Genomic DNA, 17883 nt, shown 5'->3' with positions numbered 1-17883 from the left:
CAAATGCACAATTGCATCTTCCAAGCATGAGGGCCTTCTACAGAGGGACCCAACTGCAGAAACACTACGGCCTTGTTTAGATTACAAGTTTTTTCATTCTCTCTCCATCACATCAAATCTTTGAACACATGTATGAAGTATTAAATATAAATAAAAAAATAACTAATTACATAGTTTGATTATAAATTACGAGACGAATCTTTTAAGCCTATTAGACCATGATTGAACAATAATTATTAAATATAAACAAAAATACTATAGTGCCAAATACTGATTCCTAACCTAAATGTAAACCAGGCCTACCATACAGAGTACGAAGAGCGATCATTCCAAGGCGAGGCGCCGGCGCGCATGGTGGCATTTACGAAACACGTCGAACTTGCCACGCGGCGCATCACCATTGGCCTGTTGCCGTTCCCGTGAGTACAGCAGGGCAGCCATCGCGGGCCACGTGTGCACTGCGAGCCTAGTCACCTTCCGCGGCCCCAGCCGTCAGCCACAACGCTGAACCCAAGGTAACCTAACCGAATGCGACGGGGACCCCTCTGCCCGCCCGCTCCTTATTTAGCGCGTGGTAAGTTTCGTGCTCGCTATCCACCAGGAGGATAATCAGAGGAAGGTTCTAGTAGTTTCCACTCGACTCGAAGTGGTAGGCGTTTGCTCGCCGTCGACGGCGATGCCGATCCTCGAGAAGTCGTCGGCCCCCGCCGCGGCTGCCGCCGCCGTCGCGGCCCTGATCGCGCTCGCGTCCGTCGCTGGCGTCGCCGGCGAGGTCTTCTTCGAGGAGAAGTTTGACGGTAAATACCCGGATCTCACCCGTCTCTTCGTGGTCTCTGGATCTCCTGTGCTCCTGAGGCGCTGTGCTTGAATTGCTGTCCGGTGCGGCTGTTACTGTTTTTTGTGGCCTGTTTGCACTCGGATCTGGTTGCACTCGGGGTCCGGCGAAGGTGATGTTGCCCGGTTCAGTGGAGGCCTGCAGGCACTCCCACATCTGCCCGCGGGCGGGAGGAGCTGCGCAGGGACGATGGTCGCATTGCTGTTCGTTGGTTCATGGAGCGATGCCGGTGCGGCTGTTACTGTTTTTCGTGGTCTCGTTTGTTCTGGAGCGCGTTCGCGTCCGTGGGAGTCCAGCGCGCGCCGCGAGGGATCTCTAGCCCAACCCGCCGCTGGCTGTTTTCTCTCGTGATCTCACGGTCTCGTAGTGTTTCATTTCGTCTGTGTTCTGCACTGATTCTTTCTTCGCGTGCATAGATCAGCCTGTTGCGGTGGCAATCGTGTTCGTGTGTGTGTGTTTTGATTCGTTTGCAATAGTTTCGGAAATTTCGGGTAACTCGATAAGGTTTGTTGAGCCGCAAGGTTTCAGATTTTCGCCGTTTGTGAGATGACTTCGTCATTATCTGGAGAATTTATCTATTGTCTGAACTGTGCAAACTGACGAAAGCAGATGGATGGGAGGATCGCTGGGTCAAGTCCGACTGGAAGAAGGACGACAACACGGCAGGCGAGTGGAACCACACGTCCGGCAAATGGAACGGAGATGCCGACGACAAAGGTGAGAACCGACATCGGTAGGGTCACTGACCGTGTTGGTCTCTGTTCTGTTCGGCATGTTGCTTAAGTGATATCCATTTCTGTTTGTGGGTACAGGAATCCAGACCTCTGAAGACTACAGGTTCTACGCCATTTCAGCGCAGTACCCCGAGTTCAGTAACAAGGACAAGACCCTGGTGCTGCAGTTCTCGGTGAAGCACGAGCAGAAGCTTGACTGTGGTGGTGGCTATGTGAAATTGCTTGGATCTGATGTTGATCAGAAGAAGTTTGGTGGCGATACCCCATACAGGTAAAGATTGGTCTCCATCGATTTGTGTATTCAAGCTATAACATCTCTGACTGGTTGATTGAACAAACTCTATCTGTAATTTTTACTTTCAGCATCATGTTTGGGCCGGATATCTGTGGGTATGCCACCAAGAAGGTACATGCTATCCTTACTAAGAACGGCAAGAACCATTTGATCAAGAAGGAGGTGCCATGCGAGACAGACCAGCTGACACATGTTTACACCCTGATCATCCGTCCTGATGCCACATACAGCATTCTCATTGATAACGATGAGAAGCAATCTGGCAGCATCTATGATGATTGGGATATTCTTCCTCCAAAGAAGATCAAAGACCCTGAAGCCAAGAAGGTGATGTTTAGACAATTCTTCCTGCGTTTGCTAAATACTGTAAAATCTTGGTTGAGCTCTTTTCACAGAGGGGCTTAATGTAGAATGTAATGGTTGCAGCCAGAAGACTGGGATGATAAGGAATACATTCCTGATCCCGAGGACAAGAAGCCAGAGGTATATACTTTACTAAGCTTGGCATAGTAGTTTGGGTTATATTCTGTCCACTATGTTCTGTAACTCAGAAAGCTTTAAGTAAAAGTATCATTTACTTGTATGACAATCTGAGCCTATATTGTAGTATTATAAGCAGCCTTTTTACGAGTGATCTTTATCACTGTTGGTGTCTGACTTAGATTGTTCTTTGCAGGGTTATGATGATGTTCCCAAGGAAATTCCTGACCCCGATGCAAAGAAGGTGCATATTTTGCTTATTCCATCGTATTTTTATGGCACTTATTCCATAGTATATACACCTCCTGTGATCAGATCATCAGCAGATCCTTGATTTCACATTCTTCAATACCTGTTGCAGCCAGAAGATTGGGATGATGAGGAAGATGGTGAATGGACAGCCCCAACCATTCCTAACCCAGAGTACAAAGGACCATGGAAGCAAAAGGTATGAACATGACTAAGTGGCTTAATTATGCAAGACAAGCTGCTGTGTGTCATGACACATCTGCTGACATGAGTTGATCTTTGTGTTGTCCAGAAAATCAAGAATCCGGACTACAAGGGCAAGTGGAAGGCCCCTTTGATTGACAACCCAGGTATATTTTCCATTCAATTTTGAGAGAGGCAATTTCACCTGAGGCTAACCCTACTTTCCATTTCAGCTTTTATGCTTATTATGAAAGTTAATTGAATTTATTTTTTGATGTGTGTAGATTTCAAGGACGATCCTTACATCTACGCTTTTGACAGTTTGAAGCACATTGGCATTGAGCTGTGGCAGGTTATTGATTTACTCCATGAACATGATGACTTTCTTAGTTATCTTGTCCGATGCCCCACTAATTTTCATTCTCTATCATACTAGGTTAAATCAGGAACTTTGTTCGACAACATTTTGATAACTGATGACCCTGAGTACGCCAAGAAGTTAGCAGTGGAGACCTGGGGCAAGCAGAAAGATGTATGCCAACTTGTCTATATGGGGTTACTGTTTTGTACTCTACATTCCTAAGTGCACACAACTAAAATAATGATCTGTTTCAGGCTGAGAAGGCTGCCTTTGACGAGGTTGAGAAAAAGAGGCTTGAGGAGGTGATACACACGCACTGTCTTTTTGCAATCCCATCCCTTTTCTTTTTTTAGATTCATGCGTAGCATAGTCCTCTCCAAAACAAAATAAATTTTATCCAGTTCAGTATTAACTCGCAATGTTTCTCTTTGACAGGAATCTGCAAGCAGTAAGGACGATGACGACGACTTAGATGTAGATGTAAGCTTTGGGTTGATTTGTTTGTGCTTAAGTTTCTACCTATATACCATGCCAATCTTTTGTTAACGCCAAATTGCAATTGCTTATGCCTGACAGGAGGATGAGGATGATGCGGACGATGACAAGGCTGATAATACTGATACTGATGAGGCCGAGGACAGCGAAGATGCTAAACATGTGCGTTAACGTCGTCCCTATACCAACTAGGCTACTCTATTTTTATTTTTTCACTTCTAACGTTCCTTCCTGTTGATGCTTGTGCAGGATGAGCTCTAGAGCGCACCGAGGTGGAGGAATGCGGTCACATCTTTTGTTCCAGTTTCAGTTTCAATCGGAGCTGTTGATGACAGAGTTACCACCCCAACAGAACAAGGCCGTAGCGCGTGCGCCGGTCTCGACATAGCGAGTAGTCCATCCCTTTGTAACACTACTGAGAAGAAGCAAATCCGGAAATTTCCATTTTCCCACTGTAGTGTCTATTCCCCTAATGCGGGCGGTAGTCAGACATCGTGAAACCAAGTTTTCGTCAGTGTTGCGTAGACATATTCTTAGCTCGTTGTCTTAGTAGTTATATTATTTGCATTCCATGGCCTAAAAAATGGCCACCGCTTTCTTGTTGGGTATCTACCGTTCCGGCGATTTGTTTGGCTGGACGTGTTGGTTTAATTCTTACTGGCCAGCGACAAAAACATGCCTGGCCTATTGGAGTCGATATGCTTGTTTGATTCCTTCCAGCGTTTGGCACAACGCCACGGGGGAAGTTCTAAACTCGTAATTCTCTTCCTTTCGGCCTAATTGGCTGAACATATCCTCTCCTTTGTAAAATTGATGTCAAACTCGTTGATAAGTCGGTGATTGAGACAGCGAAGCACCAGATGATCAATTTTCAGCATGCAGAGTGACAAAAACTGTAACAGTATAGTATCCTGCAGTGGAAGCATAAAATTTTGCACTTTATCTTAAACTACATGAAGTTTTTGCTCTTTCTGTTTTTTTTTCTATTCCCGATATCCTCCTCTTAACTCTGAAACCAAACAAATTGCACCCCGCTAACTCAAACCATTTAAATTATCTAACTCCCCGGAGTGATTCCCATAGTGATTTTGTCATTTTTAAATAAAACTTTAAAAACTAGATAAGGTTTTTAAACCAAAAAGGCATCTATATAAACTCATAAAATTTTCAAGAAAAATCGTAGATAGATTGGGACACTACAAACCAGAATGAATTATTTATATTTTTGTGGAAATATATACAAAATTCTCAAAACATTCTAATAAATGTCTAAGCAAGTTTTAAGAACTTTTCATAACAAAAGCATAATATGCAACCAGTATGAATGCACTGCACATTAATGTATGTTTTTTTTTGGCATCTCATCTTAAGTACAGCTGTAGAATCTGTTCGGATACAGACACACACCACCACACACCCACACTTCACACACACGGTATACGAACAAACCTACAACTATACCTAGACAACGAACGCAGCTGAGAAATACTCGAAGATCACCAGACTCCGAGCGTGGCGGGCACGTCACTTGACCATTGTGGCACGTCTGCGCGAGAGGCAACTGAAATTATTAGCGGAGAATAAATCTCCGAGACGAGGGACGAGCGCGGGTCGGCACGGAGCAAGACGCTAAGCGCGGTCCTCACATTAATGTATGTTACATCCATATTGTTTGCATCTCATATTTTTGTTGGGGAAATTTTTAAAACACGTCTAGACATTGACTAGGATGTTTTGAGATTTTTTGGATACTTTTCCCATTTAAGTTAAATCTATAGATATATTTTCATTATTTAATATTTTATTTAGGTTTTCATGTCTCGCTTTTTTAATGTGTTTATAGACCTTATTATTGAGTGTTTATTAGGCTTTTTTTATTAAAAATGATCCAAAGCTACGTGGAAAAATGCTTTTGGTAAGGATGAAAACGAACGAAAACGAATGGAAAATAGTTCTTACCGTTTTTGTTTCCATATTTTTTTGACGAAAACGGTAGCCGGACAGCCGGGACGAAAACGATAACGGTAATAGGAAAACGGGTAAATACGATAAACAACCCAATTACATTATATAACATAAAGCGAACTGTATAAGTGTACACGTAATACACGTCACAACTCTCATAGTCACGGCATGACATACATAAACATAAACCAAATTGAATAAGGGTGCGTTTAGATCCAAAAATTTTTTGGATTTTGGCTCACTGTAGCATTTCGTTTGTATTTGGTAATTAGTGTCTAATTATGGACTAATTAGATTCAAAAGTTTTGTCTCGCGATTTCTCGACCAACTGTGTAATTAATTTTTTTTTCGTCTACATTTAGTACTCCATGTATATGCCGCAAGATTCGTTGTGACAGTTATTATGTAAAAATTTTTGGCAACTAAACGGGACCTAGTACAGCTCACAAGAAGTCACGGGCTCACTGCAGTAGTGCATGACAAACGCATAGTCTACAGCAGCATGAGGCAGGCCACAGCAACGCCACCACCGGAGGTCATAGCTGAGAGGCGAGCACTCGGCAGGGAGCTCCCGTCTGCGTCGACGAGCATGCGGCGGCGGCAGCAAAGCAGAGTGGAGCAGCTTCGCGATGGGACGACGGAGGAAAGGAGGGAGTAATGGAAGGACGGAGTGCCGTTGTGCCCAGGCCGGTGTGCCGGTCACGGCCTCACGGGAGGACGGAGGAGGGAGACAGGGAGTGGACGGCGGCGGCTGAAAGGAGTCACGGGAAGGAAGGAGTCAGTGCGTCAGTGCGTAGTGCTGCTGGTAGGGTTTTATTTGGGCCAAATTGGGCCTCTGCCGAACGAACAGGCAAGTAGGCCGCAAGACATTCGACTTATCCCGGATTGAAATACAAACGGGATCAAAACGGGATATCCCGGTTAAAAAACGGCAGAAATATGGACGGACAAACGCTCAACCATTTTCGGCTCCGGTCCCGGTGCATCCCGTCTCGTTTTCGTCCCGTTTCTGTATTTTCTCGGAAAAAACTAAAATGGTCGGGAAAAAAGCGGTATACCGTCGCGGACGGAACCATCCCGTCCGTTTTCAACCTTACTAACTAGTGTAGGGAGGTACCTTAAGCACTTTTACGAATTGATTGAGGAAGATATTTCTCCCGGCTTTAGAATCAGAAGAAAACTTGGGCTAAGATAATAGATTTTTTAGAGGAGACTACGATAATAGCTTAGAGCATCTTCAAGAATTTTTCTTAAACTCACTATCTAAATCATCATTTGGAAAGTCATTTATATAAAAATCGTTATCTATATCTTTCCACCCTCCAATAACTTTTCTAGATCTTGCGCGCACGCTAGAGAGCTAGCCCGCTCTCCATCTTAACCTAGTGAGAAATCCATAATAAAAGATGATAATATTTAGAAATCTAACTTAAGAAGCTATTAGAGTTTTTATTTTGGTTGCCAAACTCTCCATTCCTATCAATTAGAATGGAGATACGGTACAAGGGGGGCTCTGGACATCTTATGTTGGGCCTAGGTATGCAGCAGCAAAACAGCCCTGTAAAGCCCATGTATCTCATCCGCAATTTCTCAAAAAAAAAAAAAAAAAAAAAACTCAACGGCAACAAAAGAAAGAAAAAGAAGGCCGCAGTATCGATTACTTAGAGTCGTTATCCACCAACCAATTCGCATCACCGTCACATCCACTTCCTCGTCGAAAACCTCCGGTCCACCAAACCATGCCGGCGGCGATGGCGGCTGCGGCGGCGCAAAGGCTCCTCGCGGCGAGCACGAAAATCATCGGCGTTGGGCGCAACTACGTAGCCCACGCCAAGGAGCTCGGCAACCCGGTCCCCAAGGTGCGGTCCGCGCGCCTCCCATCCTCGATCCCAAAACGCTGCCGCGCTTCTAACTTCCCTCCCCCTCCTTCCCGCGCGGCCCTCTGGTTTGATCTCGCTTATGTTTGGGTGTGTTGCAGGAGCCCGTCCTGTTCGTGAAGCCGACCTCGTCGTTCCTCCACGCTGGAGTGGCCACCGCCGCCGTGGAGATCCCGGAGCCGCTCGAGTCGCTGCACCACGAGGTCGAGCTCGCCGTCGTCATCTCCCGGCGCGGGCGCGACGTTCCTGAGGCGTCCGCCATGGAGTTCGTCGGAGGCAATTTGAGAATTGCGTCACAACGAGTGACCTGAGATAATTAACGATGGAGCCATAGTAAGACTTTATATTCTCATTTATAGAGAAAAAATTCGTGTGTTTGCAAAGTGTACTAAAAAATTCTTATGGTTTCATTGTTCAGAAAGATCAATTAGGATTCTATGATGTGTTCATGCTCTGGAAACTATTTAGGATCATTGAGAATTATTTTGGCCTTACTGCTTTATTGTGAAAACTGACAAGGAGTGATGGCAGCTAGAAACAGATGGATTTTAGCAATTCTAGCTTCGTTTGATAAAGTGAAAGCGAGCAATTTAACAGTTAGAATTGCCAAGGCAAGCTCATGCTCATTTGATGATGGTTATTCCATAGGCAGGAATACGGAAGTATGTTTCATGGCATATAGAAATAAAAAACTGTTTGTAATATGTTCTCTTCATCATTATTGAACTCGAGTTAAAAGGTTACAATACCTAGTCTCCTTTGTGCTTACCTCATTCTTTTTTGTGCTTTTTGAATTGATCAGTTTAAGGCGTTTGTTGGAGACAAACTAAATATGAGATAACTGCTTGCGTCATTCAATTTCCCAGGTTATGCACTTGCTTTGGACATGACAGCAAGGGACCTTCAATCTGTTGCTAAGGTGAGTTCTACCTTCTATAGTTTTCCTGAGTCTCGGTACTAATTGTTCAATTATTGTTGTAGTGTCATCTGTCATCTCCAGTTGTTGTTGAATGTCATGTACGATCATACGAGCATTTGATTTACTACATAAGGAAATTCAGTAACTAACTTTGCAATTTAGTCTCATGAGTGGATCTTCTCCGTGATCATATCTATTGATGAATAGCAAAGAGTCAGATGCTTTTAGTCGAGCTAGCTACTGTCTTCATCCATCCAGTATATTTCATTCATTTCACATAACGTTTTTTTTTTCTCAATATATCTTGTTGTACAAATCTGCTAGCATTAATTGGCTGCCAAGACCTTAAGTAGACTCAATCTCTTGATGTTTTTTATTCAAAAGAACTATTACCATTAATTTTCTTTTTCATAGTCACCATCCACTAATTTGCAGTCTGCAGGCCTTCCATGGACTTTGGCTAAAGGACAAGACACCTTCACTCCAATTAGTGCAGGAGTAAGCAATGGCTTTTGTTCATGTGCTTGGAATTGGTTGGTGGTGGCTCAGGAGTCAGGACAGTATGTTGTATTTATTTGTCTTCGCTTGTTATAATTACACCTCAATGAATCAATGCCATATTCTAGTCAGTGCAGAAGTAGTGTTAGATAGAGACACTACCAACTGTATCCAGGTAGATGATGAACTAAGGCAGAAAGGACCGACAATTGACATGCTATTCAAGATTCCTTTTCTGATCAGCTATATCAGTTCCATCATGACATTAATGGAGGGTGATGTGATACTAACAGGTAGTGACATTTTCTCTATGTGCAGCTTGTTTTTGCGCATCTGAGGTTTTTCTGTGGCTTATTCATTTGTTCCTCAACAGGTACTCCTGAGGGTGTGGGTCCTGTCCGAGTAGGTCAGAAGATCACAGCTGGTATAACTGACCTAATTGATGTCGAGTTCGATGTTCAGAGGCGCAATCGGTCATTTTCCACATGATGCAATAAGCAAGAAAGTAATGGTAAGCAACAAGTATTGGGAACATATGAGCCAGAACTGATTTTTCTAAAAATAAGATGATACATAAGATAGTAAGGCTGCATGCTTTTATTTGTTGTGTGACTAAAAATAATATCATGCAATTGATTTCATAAAAGCAAACCTGTTTACCTGTAGCAAGGTCAATATGATCAGAAAGGGCATCATATTCATATTCGTGGAAATTCTTGAATATGTACTCCAATTGGACAGCCAGGTGGTGTATATGTATAGGGTATAGGGCCAATATGCCAAAGCTACGTTGTCCTAATCCACATTCTCACATATACATAGCAATCAAAACCTGAAGTATATGAACTACTCGTTAGTTAGAAGCTGTGCTATATGAACTATTGTTATCCTGATTGAAAAAAAGATACTATTGTTGGATAACGTATAATGGTCTTAACAATTTCAATAGTAACTATTGATGCCTATCCATTCAGCGACTTATTATTTCTTACTCGTGCTGTCTGCAGGTGAATACAAAGTGCAGTCCTTGACCGTGAATCGCTTTCCTGGACCTGGAGCAATTGCAGATAGCTCTCGAGCCTTATCTTGATTTTGTTTACCTAGGTTTGGGGAGACTATCTATGAATATGCTCACTCGTTCCTGAAGTATCTTTTGTCCCAGTTGATTGATGGAACTTTAAGCTCGCTTTCTGCATGCAACAAAAAAAAAATTATCGCAATTTTTCCCCTGCCCTGCTGCGAGAATACTGCAGCAGCGATTTGGAACAGCTTCTGAGTGCTGTGCACTGCCGATGAAATACACTCAAACGAGTGCGTGCCTTGCAGCGCAGAGCAAATAAGGTTTTAATTTTACCAAGTGTTTAATAACCATTTGATGTTACTGAATGTAGTTGTGATGACAACACTGGATATAAGGGAATTACATGAGGGGTGGAACTTGATATTATTTCTCTATAACGATATTCACAGTGCCCCGGAGTTTCATCTTGTGGATCACTGCTACTCAATTCAGACCTTCTCAGTCTCAGCATACTTCTCATTCTCAGGCATTCCCCCCTTGACTAGGGACCTCAATGCCGTTAGGGCCGTAAACCTAACTCTATTAGCCCGTACAATCGCATTGTATACTCCCAAGCATTTCTGCTTAAAGAACTTGCCTTCAAACTTGGGTGCCTCAGCTACCAATTTTGATAGCTCATCATCTGACAAAATCTGAAAGCAAAACACTTTGGCCCATTAGTTGTATGTCTTTCCCTCAAACGAACATCAAGCAGTTATTGAACACATTTGCAATGCTTTATGCCTTTATATTACCTCATCATATTCAAATTCTTCTTCAGGGTAACATATAACCTTGAGAGCAGGGGCAATTTTCAGAGCATCCCAACGTCGATTCCAGATACCTCCTTGAGAATACTAGCAGAGTGTTTCAAGGATTCATCATGTCTGTTCTCACAACGGTTGCATTCAAACAAGGCGTCGCATGCCATCTCAATGATCTCTGCGTTTACCTACATACAAGGCGTTAAGTGGAAATACACAAAGGGCAGAATTTTCTGTATAAATACTACAACTATAACTGTTGTAAGTGGAAATTTAAGAAAAAACGCAAAATATTGGGAAGTGTGAAGTAAGCAAGCAATAAACCAGGACTCACTATCTCTGGTTTGACAACGAAGCCATAACGTCCAAGGATGATCTTCATTCCTTGACTCATTGGGAGGCAGTCCTCCTTACTCAGCTCTACCCTTTCATCAGGCACTAAACTCTTCATGAGATTCTTTAGGCCCCACATCAGCTCCATCACAGCTTCTTTAAACAGGCAGTATATTCCCTGAAAAAATACAGTAGCAAGGTTCCTGTTCAAAATTGTTAACATAAGCAAAGCAAACAAGAAAAGCTTACACTAACCAAGCTTTGCTTCAATGATTGTTTTATATTCGGGCTTTCCAACAGCTAGCTTCTGCCCAGGTCGAAGCCACTTCTTGATCATCCTAACTAGCTGATCATTGACACCCGTAAGTGTCGGTGTTTTCAGACCACCGACGAGTAAATTTGTATTTACGCGTCTGGCTTGGATGGTGTGCTCGGAGGACACAAGGGTTTATACTGGTTTGGACAGAACGTCCCTACGTCCAGTTTGCTGCTGCTCGCCGGCACTTGGTTTGCAGTAGGGGTTACAAACTAGGCGAGAGATGGAAAGGATCCCAAGTCTCTGGTGGAAGGAGTGAACTGAGTGCTGAGATCTCGATTGCTGCTCAGCGTGTGCTCGTGTCGCGCTCTTGAGTTTTTATCTCCTGGGCCCGGCCCCCTCAGTAGGGGCGCCCTGCTTCCTCTTTTATAGGCGAAGGGAAGCGCGGGTTATAGAGGAGAAAAAGGAGAAGAACGGAGAGAGAAGAAGACTTACAGGATTGTCGGGTTCTTCTTCTCCTTCATGCGGGTCCCACCCATCATGTAGATGTCAACAGGGATGGCTCCACGTCGCGGCCCTGTTCGTCACTGGCATCCATACACAGGCGTCATATGCTGGTCATGGCGTTCGATTCCGTCCCGGCGGGCGTCGTGGTGAACTGACTCGCCTGTCAGCGTTCGTACGAGGGTTAGGCAGAATAGCACCGGCACGTCCGACACTGTTCTTGATGTGAATCCTCAGATATGGCTCGTCATGGCCACGGGTTACATCGAGGCGTGCCAGTCTCATCCTTGGTGTCAGAGTTTTGACCCAGGCCCATACGCCTGGACCTAGAGTGGTTGTCGACGGTATGTGTCCCTGTCAGACGAGACGGAAACCGTGTCCTTAGGGTTGGGCGAGACGGAGCCCGCTCCCAAGGGGTCAGGCGAGACAGAGCCCGCGGCCTTGGGGTCGGGCGAGACAGAGCCCGCACCATTGGGTGAGACCCCTGCGGCCTCAAGGTCGGGCGAGACGAAAACCTCATCCTTGGGGTCGGGCGAGACGGAGCCCGCAGCCTCGGGCGAGACTCCGCAGCCTCGAGGTCAGGTGAGATGGAGCCCGCACCCAAGGGGGCGGCCGAGACGGAGCCCACACCCAAGGGGGCGGGCTAGACGGAGCCCACGACCTTGAGGTCGGGCGAGACGGAGCCCGTACCCAAGGGGGCGGGTGAGACGGAGCCCGCACCCAAGGGATCGAGCGAGACAGAGCCCGTGGCCTTGGGGTCGGGCGAGACCTTTTAATACGTCTTGCTCCATTCGGGGAAGTCAGGGTATCCCTAATATCAATACCCGACAGTAGCCCCCGAGCCCATGGAGGAGTAGAATACTCCTTTGGAGGCTTTTTCAGATGGGAGGACTCTGAGGGCCTTGACCTTCTTTTTGTAGTCCGCGTCGTGTCCTAGTAGGACGATGGTTTCCTTTTGTCGCAATCGGTCTTCTTGGGGGCATGAACCATAGGATTCGCGAGGTCAGAAAGATTTTTCTTGATTCCAGTCCCCTAGGATCCGATTGGTCCATCGTCGTACTGCGACCGCGCGTTCGGTCTCCTTGCGAGTCCAACTTCCCTCGAGCCCCTACGCGTAGCAGGGGTCCGATCAAGGGTTGGCTCATCTTTGTGATCATCGTCCTTTAAGCTTTTTTTGATAAAATGGTGGGGCAGAGCCATGCCACGTTTTTCCTCGATGGACGAAACATGGTGCTCGGTGAGCTGTTAACAGGCTAGTTCGAGTGGGGCCCTGGCTTCCCGTTCGCCAGGGGTCCAGCATGGGTTAGCTGGTGACCTACTCCAGATTCTCAGTGGCCAATCCATATAGTTCTTGAGTTTGTTCGACCGGTCTCAAGGGCTCATTGCCTTTCTTCGAGGAAAAACCATGGACTAGGAACCGATCAAGACTCGAACATGGGCCGGGATGCCTGTGACGCTCAGTGCGCCCGGGTACTGGCCGCTAGTGGGCCCATCCCTTTCCACCCCTCACTCTAAGGGTGCCCCGAAGCAGCTGTGAACCCGTCGGAGGGCCTAGCCTTTGAACTCCTAGGCCTAAATAGGGTCGTAGGAGCGTTTTTAGCTCCGTATCCCACCTTACCTACGATGGTTCTTGGCCCATTGAACGGGCGAACCGTCATCCGGTGTATCCTTCGAGGGCACGACTAGAGATAGCGTGCGCGATCTTCGGAGGGAGGTGACGTGACGCGGCACAGCGGGCGCGTGAATCTAGGCGGACGGTTCACCTTCTCGCCCCGCTCCGCCCTATAAATAGCGGCCTCCCCCTTTGCGTTCCTGCACACCAAAACTATAGCCTTACCTTCTCTGTTTCTCCGTCGCCGCAGTTCGGATCTGTCGTGCTTGCTAATCCGCCACCGGAGCCCTAGATCTATAGCTTTCACTCCTCCACCATCGCCTTTGCTTCTTCGCAGCCACCTCCATCCTCCATGGATTTGTGGTACCGCTCCGATGTTACCTATGTGTGCATGGAGGGCCTCGTCAAGCGTGGTCTTCTCCACGGAAGGACCGATGCGTCGGAGTGGCTTGTGCCCGACCATAAGGATGCGCCGGCGCCACCCGATGACTACGTCATCACCTTCGCGCTCTTCCACGAGCGTGGACTCACGGTTCCTCCCCACCCGTTCTTCAGGGGTCTGCTGCACCACTATTAGGTCAAGCTGCAGCACTTGAACCCCAATGGGATCTAGCACATCGCGGCCTTCATCACGATGTGTGAGGGGTACCTGGGGATCGAGCCCCACTTTGAGCTTTGGAGATATTTCTTCTCCATCTCCTTGATCAAGAAGAAGGAGAGAGGTCGAGAGACCCCGGTGCTGATGGGATGCGCAGGCATCCACCTCTAGGGGGCAGCGAGCGACCGAGTACATGTAACACCCCTGGTGTTACGAACTTGTTTATCACCATGATTTAGGCCTAAGAAAAATTTCTGAATCAAGTTTTATTGGGTTTTTAATTTAAACGTACTTGAGGCGATAAGCGAATCCTGTGTGACTTAGTTTCGTAAACTCAAATAAACGCTCAAGTTAAATTACATAGTGCATAGAAATATTTAGGAATATTCGATAACGATTCTAGCAAGTAAATGGCTAATGGCTTGTTCTGTTGGATTAAACATGAAAATAATTTTTATAACCAAAAATACGATTTGACTGGTATAGAGTTCTTAAGTAAAAATTCGGAGTATGATTTTGGTTACAGTTAAAATATCGAGTAACAAACTTTAGTGCTTTAGCCGTGTTTAAAAATATAAATAGTTGGCTTGGTAAATGAATATTTGAGAGCTGAAATAATAACGATAGTGCTGCAGACCACTCATCTTACCTATCTCGCCGGTATGACGTGCGCGTTATGAGAAAGGACCGAGCTTGCTGGCCTTGCCGGCTGCTTGCTCTCCCTCCCTCTACTGGCCTTGCCGCATACTGCTCTCTCTCTCTCTCTCTCTCTCGCGCGCGCGCGCGCGTGCTCTGCTGCTGCCCGTGTCCTTGCCACGATGCCTGTCTGTTGTCTCGTGCGCCTTTAAGCCGAGGCCAAGCTACGGCTGCCGCTTGTTCCCCTGCCTCCGAGTTCGAGCTCGGACACCGCTATTTCCACTGCTCTATTTACCCGCGCAGCACGCGCACAGCGACGACCAACCATAGCAATAGCATCGCACATGCTACGCATTAATCTCACTTACAAGCTCGGCCCACTGAGCACGCCGCTCGTTCGCTGCTCTACAAACGTAGAGATTCTTCTGTGATCACTCTGTTTAATGCCGTGGTACGTGCGATCGTGCGATCAAAGGAAAGATGAGCTTTAGAAAGTTTATTAAGTTGCAATGCTACAGTTTATAAGCTACGTATAGTATATAAACACTCGTCGCGGCCACCTGGATGGATAGCCGAAAGCAAAAGCTGAGCTCATCAGGCTCACACACTCACATATGTTTCGTGCAAGTCTGGTTCTCTCTCTCTGACCAATTATTTGTGTACTAGTATTTCGCGGTAGCTGAGCACTGTAGCTAGCCATGTGAGCAGCAGCAGCCCCTCATGCAGCCCTAACGATATGAATTCCCAGGGTTGTGTTGTGCTGTTCTGCACCTGGTTTGGTAGCAACTAGCTTGGCGACGATGACCGGTCGGATGACGAACCATGTACTGGATTGGATTGGCGGAAGGGATGACCCATGGCCATGGCATATATACCCGGTCAATCGTCGTGTTGGTCGGGGCACGCCCATCAAACATGCACTTGAATTAATAGCAAATGCAAGTAATAGGGATCCCCGTACGACAATTTGTTAAGTCTACATTCCATGTTTCCTAATACAATGATAGCAGATGCAAGTAATAGCCTGTTACGCTTCACATACTCTACTTAAGCCACAAAAGGCAAGCTTGAACTAACACGGCTATTACTAAAACAACAATAATGAGGTATTTGGTACAACACTTCTTTACTGATTGATCATCCCTTTCTTGTACTTTTTCTGTTGGCTTCTTTCCAACTTGCCCATTCATTGCTTCTCCTATTGCTGCTTGAATCTCCACAGCTCGCTTCTGTTCGTGCATGTACTTTTTCCAAGCATGGCTAGCTTCTTCCCATAAAACACTGTAGCACGCATAAAACACTGTAGCTACGACTTCTTTTGTGCTCCTGTGGCCCAGTTTTTGCTCTAGTCTAGGCTCATCAGTGATATTAATTGCATTTTGCAGAAACCTTTTTCGTCCAAGAAGCGAAATAGCTAAATGCATCGGTCAAGCAGCATATATTCACCAGGTGCTTTGCTCCATTGCTTGACTCGCACACTCAATCACTAGTTGGTCAATAATGCACTAGGTGAGATGCACAAGTACCTGGCTCTAGGCCGGTCAGAGCATTAGTTATTTCTTCCTAGGTCCGGTCCAAGCATCTGAAGCATCCAATCACCTACAAGTTACAGTGGAGCTAACTATTCTAGATTTCCCACAGATCCGATCCATCGCTCTCACCTTATCTATAGCCCGTCCAACACGCGTGCACGATGGCAGGCGGACAAGCTTGCCAGCTTCTCTTCGCAGGCCTATAAAATGCGAGCCCGCACAGTCTAGCAGCTGAGCCTCCGCTCTCCGTAGCTCTAGCTCTCTTCTCACTCTCTCGACTTTCCTGTTCTGTCCATAAGCTGCACGCGGGCCGGAGTCGACATTTCACCGGGCAAGGAACGATGATGGGTCATGGGATCGATAGGAGTAGCTGAAAGATGATGCTATGGTGATCATATCACGGAGATGGAATGCTAACTTTTGATTACATTTTACCAAGGCAAGCCCCGGTGCATAACCCCTACTTTTCTACAGTTTAAATTATATTTGTGCATTAAGTTTAAGGAGTTGAATGAAACCCACTTGCATATATATATCTTTATCCTATGAGTCTTACTAGTATGACAGGATCGTGTAGATTGCTATGCTACAGGACTTTGGTAGAAGTCGAGTGATGGCTGTCACTCGTGAGAGATAGGAAATATCTTAATGGATTATTATCACTTGGAAAATATAAATGGTGCAAAGGAAAATGGTGACCGGGTAGAGATATGGTTTGGGTATTGGTGGGTGCAAGAGGTTGTGGCGCCATGGATGCGGGGCATGGCTTGGTTACACTGCTTTCCCTGTCTGGTCGGTTAAGGACCGATCGTTGTATAAGGCTCTAGGCAGGTCACAGACTTATTATCCCGAGCATATACTTGTGTATGGGTGCTTGGAAGACTTGTTGCTCTCTTGTCACGGATCCAGCTCTTTCCGGACCTGACTGTTAGGGTTTTATTTTGGTGGAGGAGGTCCTTGCACCGCACTGAGTCTGGGACTCAGCGGCGGGGGCTTGGAGTCCCAGTTTGGACGGGGACCTAGACACCCGGGACAGGAGAGTGATGGGTTGGTCCTGCTTGTGTCTAGGGGTATAAGCAGGGCGTATGTTTTTGGGGTACCCAGCTGGGGGCATTGATTCGTGAATCGTCAGGAAATCCAGTATGGCTTGTCTACGGTTTAGCATCATAGTAAGAACTGAAAGATGAAGGATGTAATGGAAAAAGGAACTCTGATTGCTTACCACCTGCTTGAAAGTAGTACAGGTGCTTACATAGAATGGTTAGTTAATGAACCAATGTGGCTTTTAATAAAAATCAAATATAAGGACGCACGCTTAGTAATGCTTCCTACAAATGCAATAAACCCACTAAGCCAGATAGCCTTGCATATCCTTGGAGTCTTTTCTTTCCTCCTGTCAGGTAAGTCTTGCTGAGTACAATTGAGTACTCAGGGTTTTATTCCCCCTGTTGCAGGTGACAGGTGGAGGCTAAAGCTGACCTTTGTGTGTGGATTCCTCCTGGTGGGCTCAGCGAGGATTTCCTTTACGCTGCGATTGTAGTTGTTATTTATAACTCTCACCAAAAGCTTTTATAAATGAAAGTATTATAATCTATTGTCATAGTTTATATATCAATGCTTCATCATTTCATGAATAGATATTTATTTCAGCTGTAATTCTGATCACATGTTTATATTCCGCTGTTACATTAAATTAT

General features: G+C 45.8%; 3 protein-coding genes across 6 annotated transcripts; all 3 read left to right on the top strand.

Annotated features, from left to right (window-relative positions):
• Positions 1 to 575: 575 nt before the first annotated feature.
• Positions 576 to 4240, top strand: LOC136480739 (calreticulin-like). The gene is made up of 14 exons (XM_066478205.1): positions 576 to 797; positions 1445 to 1552; positions 1648 to 1840; positions 1933 to 2191; positions 2291 to 2347; positions 2541 to 2588; positions 2706 to 2792; positions 2886 to 2943; positions 3061 to 3128; positions 3213 to 3308; positions 3392 to 3439; positions 3573 to 3617; positions 3714 to 3794; positions 3882 to 4240. The coding sequence occupies exons 1-14, from the start codon at positions 677 to 679 to the stop codon at positions 3891 to 3893; spliced, it is 1281 nt and encodes a 426-aa protein (XP_066334302.1). The 5' UTR covers positions 576 to 676; the 3' UTR covers positions 3894 to 4240.
• Positions 4241 to 7277: 3037 nt separating this feature from the next.
• LOC136480711 (probable acylpyruvase FAHD1, mitochondrial) lies at positions 7278 to 9152 on the top strand. Of its 4 annotated transcripts, none has more exons than XM_066478191.1 (4): positions 7278 to 7456; positions 7576 to 7807; positions 8341 to 8393; positions 8836 to 9152. In XM_066478191.1, exons 1-2 carry the CDS (start codon positions 7337 to 7339, stop codon positions 7783 to 7785), a joined length of 330 nt encoding a protein of 109 aa, XP_066334288.1. In that variant the 5' UTR covers positions 7278 to 7336; the 3' UTR covers positions 7786 to 7807; positions 8341 to 8393; positions 8836 to 9152. The 4 variants fall into 4 exon arrangements, with proteins under 4 accessions (XP_066334288.1, XP_066334282.1, XP_066334295.1 ...); XM_066478185.1 differs by having other exon boundaries at positions 8829 to 9152; XM_066478198.1 differs by having other exon boundaries at positions 8277 to 8393; positions 8829 to 9152.
• Positions 7999 to 10319, top strand: LOC136455375 (probable acylpyruvase FAHD2, mitochondrial). Its single transcript, XM_066455426.1, has 5 exons — positions 7999 to 8110; positions 8341 to 8393; positions 9067 to 9184; positions 9265 to 9364; positions 10283 to 10319. The coding sequence occupies exons 1-5, from the start codon at positions 7999 to 8001 to the stop codon at positions 10317 to 10319; spliced, it is 420 nt and encodes a 139-aa protein (XP_066311523.1).
• The last annotated feature ends 7564 nt before the right edge of the window (positions 10320 to 17883 follow it).

This window comes from Miscanthus floridulus, chromosome 1 (genome assembly GCF_019320115.1).
Source record: "Miscanthus floridulus cultivar M001 chromosome 1, ASM1932011v1, whole genome shotgun sequence".
Lineage (NCBI taxonomy): Eukaryota > Viridiplantae > Streptophyta > Magnoliopsida > Poales > Poaceae > Miscanthus > Miscanthus floridulus.
This window is presented reverse-complemented; position numbering and strand designations above follow the sequence as displayed.

Excerpts from the sequence above, each read along its gene's own strand:
- LOC136480739 (XM_066478205.1), top strand. The coding sequence starts at position 677 with ATGCCGATCCTCGAGAAGTCGTCGGCCCCCGCCGCGGCTGCCGCCGCC. Across the intron at positions 2,944-3,060 it reads CCCTTTGATTGACAACCCAG|ATTTCAAGGACGATCCTTAC; the intron begins GTATATTTTCCA and ends TGATGTGTGTAG. Across the intron at positions 3,309-3,391 it reads CCTGGGGCAAGCAGAAAGAT|GCTGAGAAGGCTGCCTTTGA; the intron begins GTATGCCAACTT and ends GATCTGTTTCAG.
- LOC136480711 (XM_066478191.1), top strand. The coding sequence starts at position 7,337 with ATGCCGGCGGCGATGGCGGCTGCGGCGGCGCAAAGGCTCCTCGCGGCG. Across the intron at positions 7,457-7,575 it reads TCGGCAACCCGGTCCCCAAG|GAGCCCGTCCTGTTCGTGAA; the intron begins GTGCGGTCCGCG and ends GGTGTGTTGCAG.
- LOC136455375 (XM_066455426.1), top strand. The coding sequence starts at position 7,999 with ATGGCAGCTAGAAACAGATGGATTTTAGCAATTCTAGCTTCGTTTGAT. Across the intron at positions 9,185-9,264 it reads GGGTGATGTGATACTAACAG|GTACTCCTGAGGGTGTGGGT; the intron begins GTAGTGACATTT and ends GTTCCTCAACAG. Across the intron at positions 9,365-10,282 it reads GATGTTCAGAGGCGCAATCG|TTGTGATGACAACACTGGAT; the intron begins GTCATTTTCCAC and ends TACTGAATGTAG.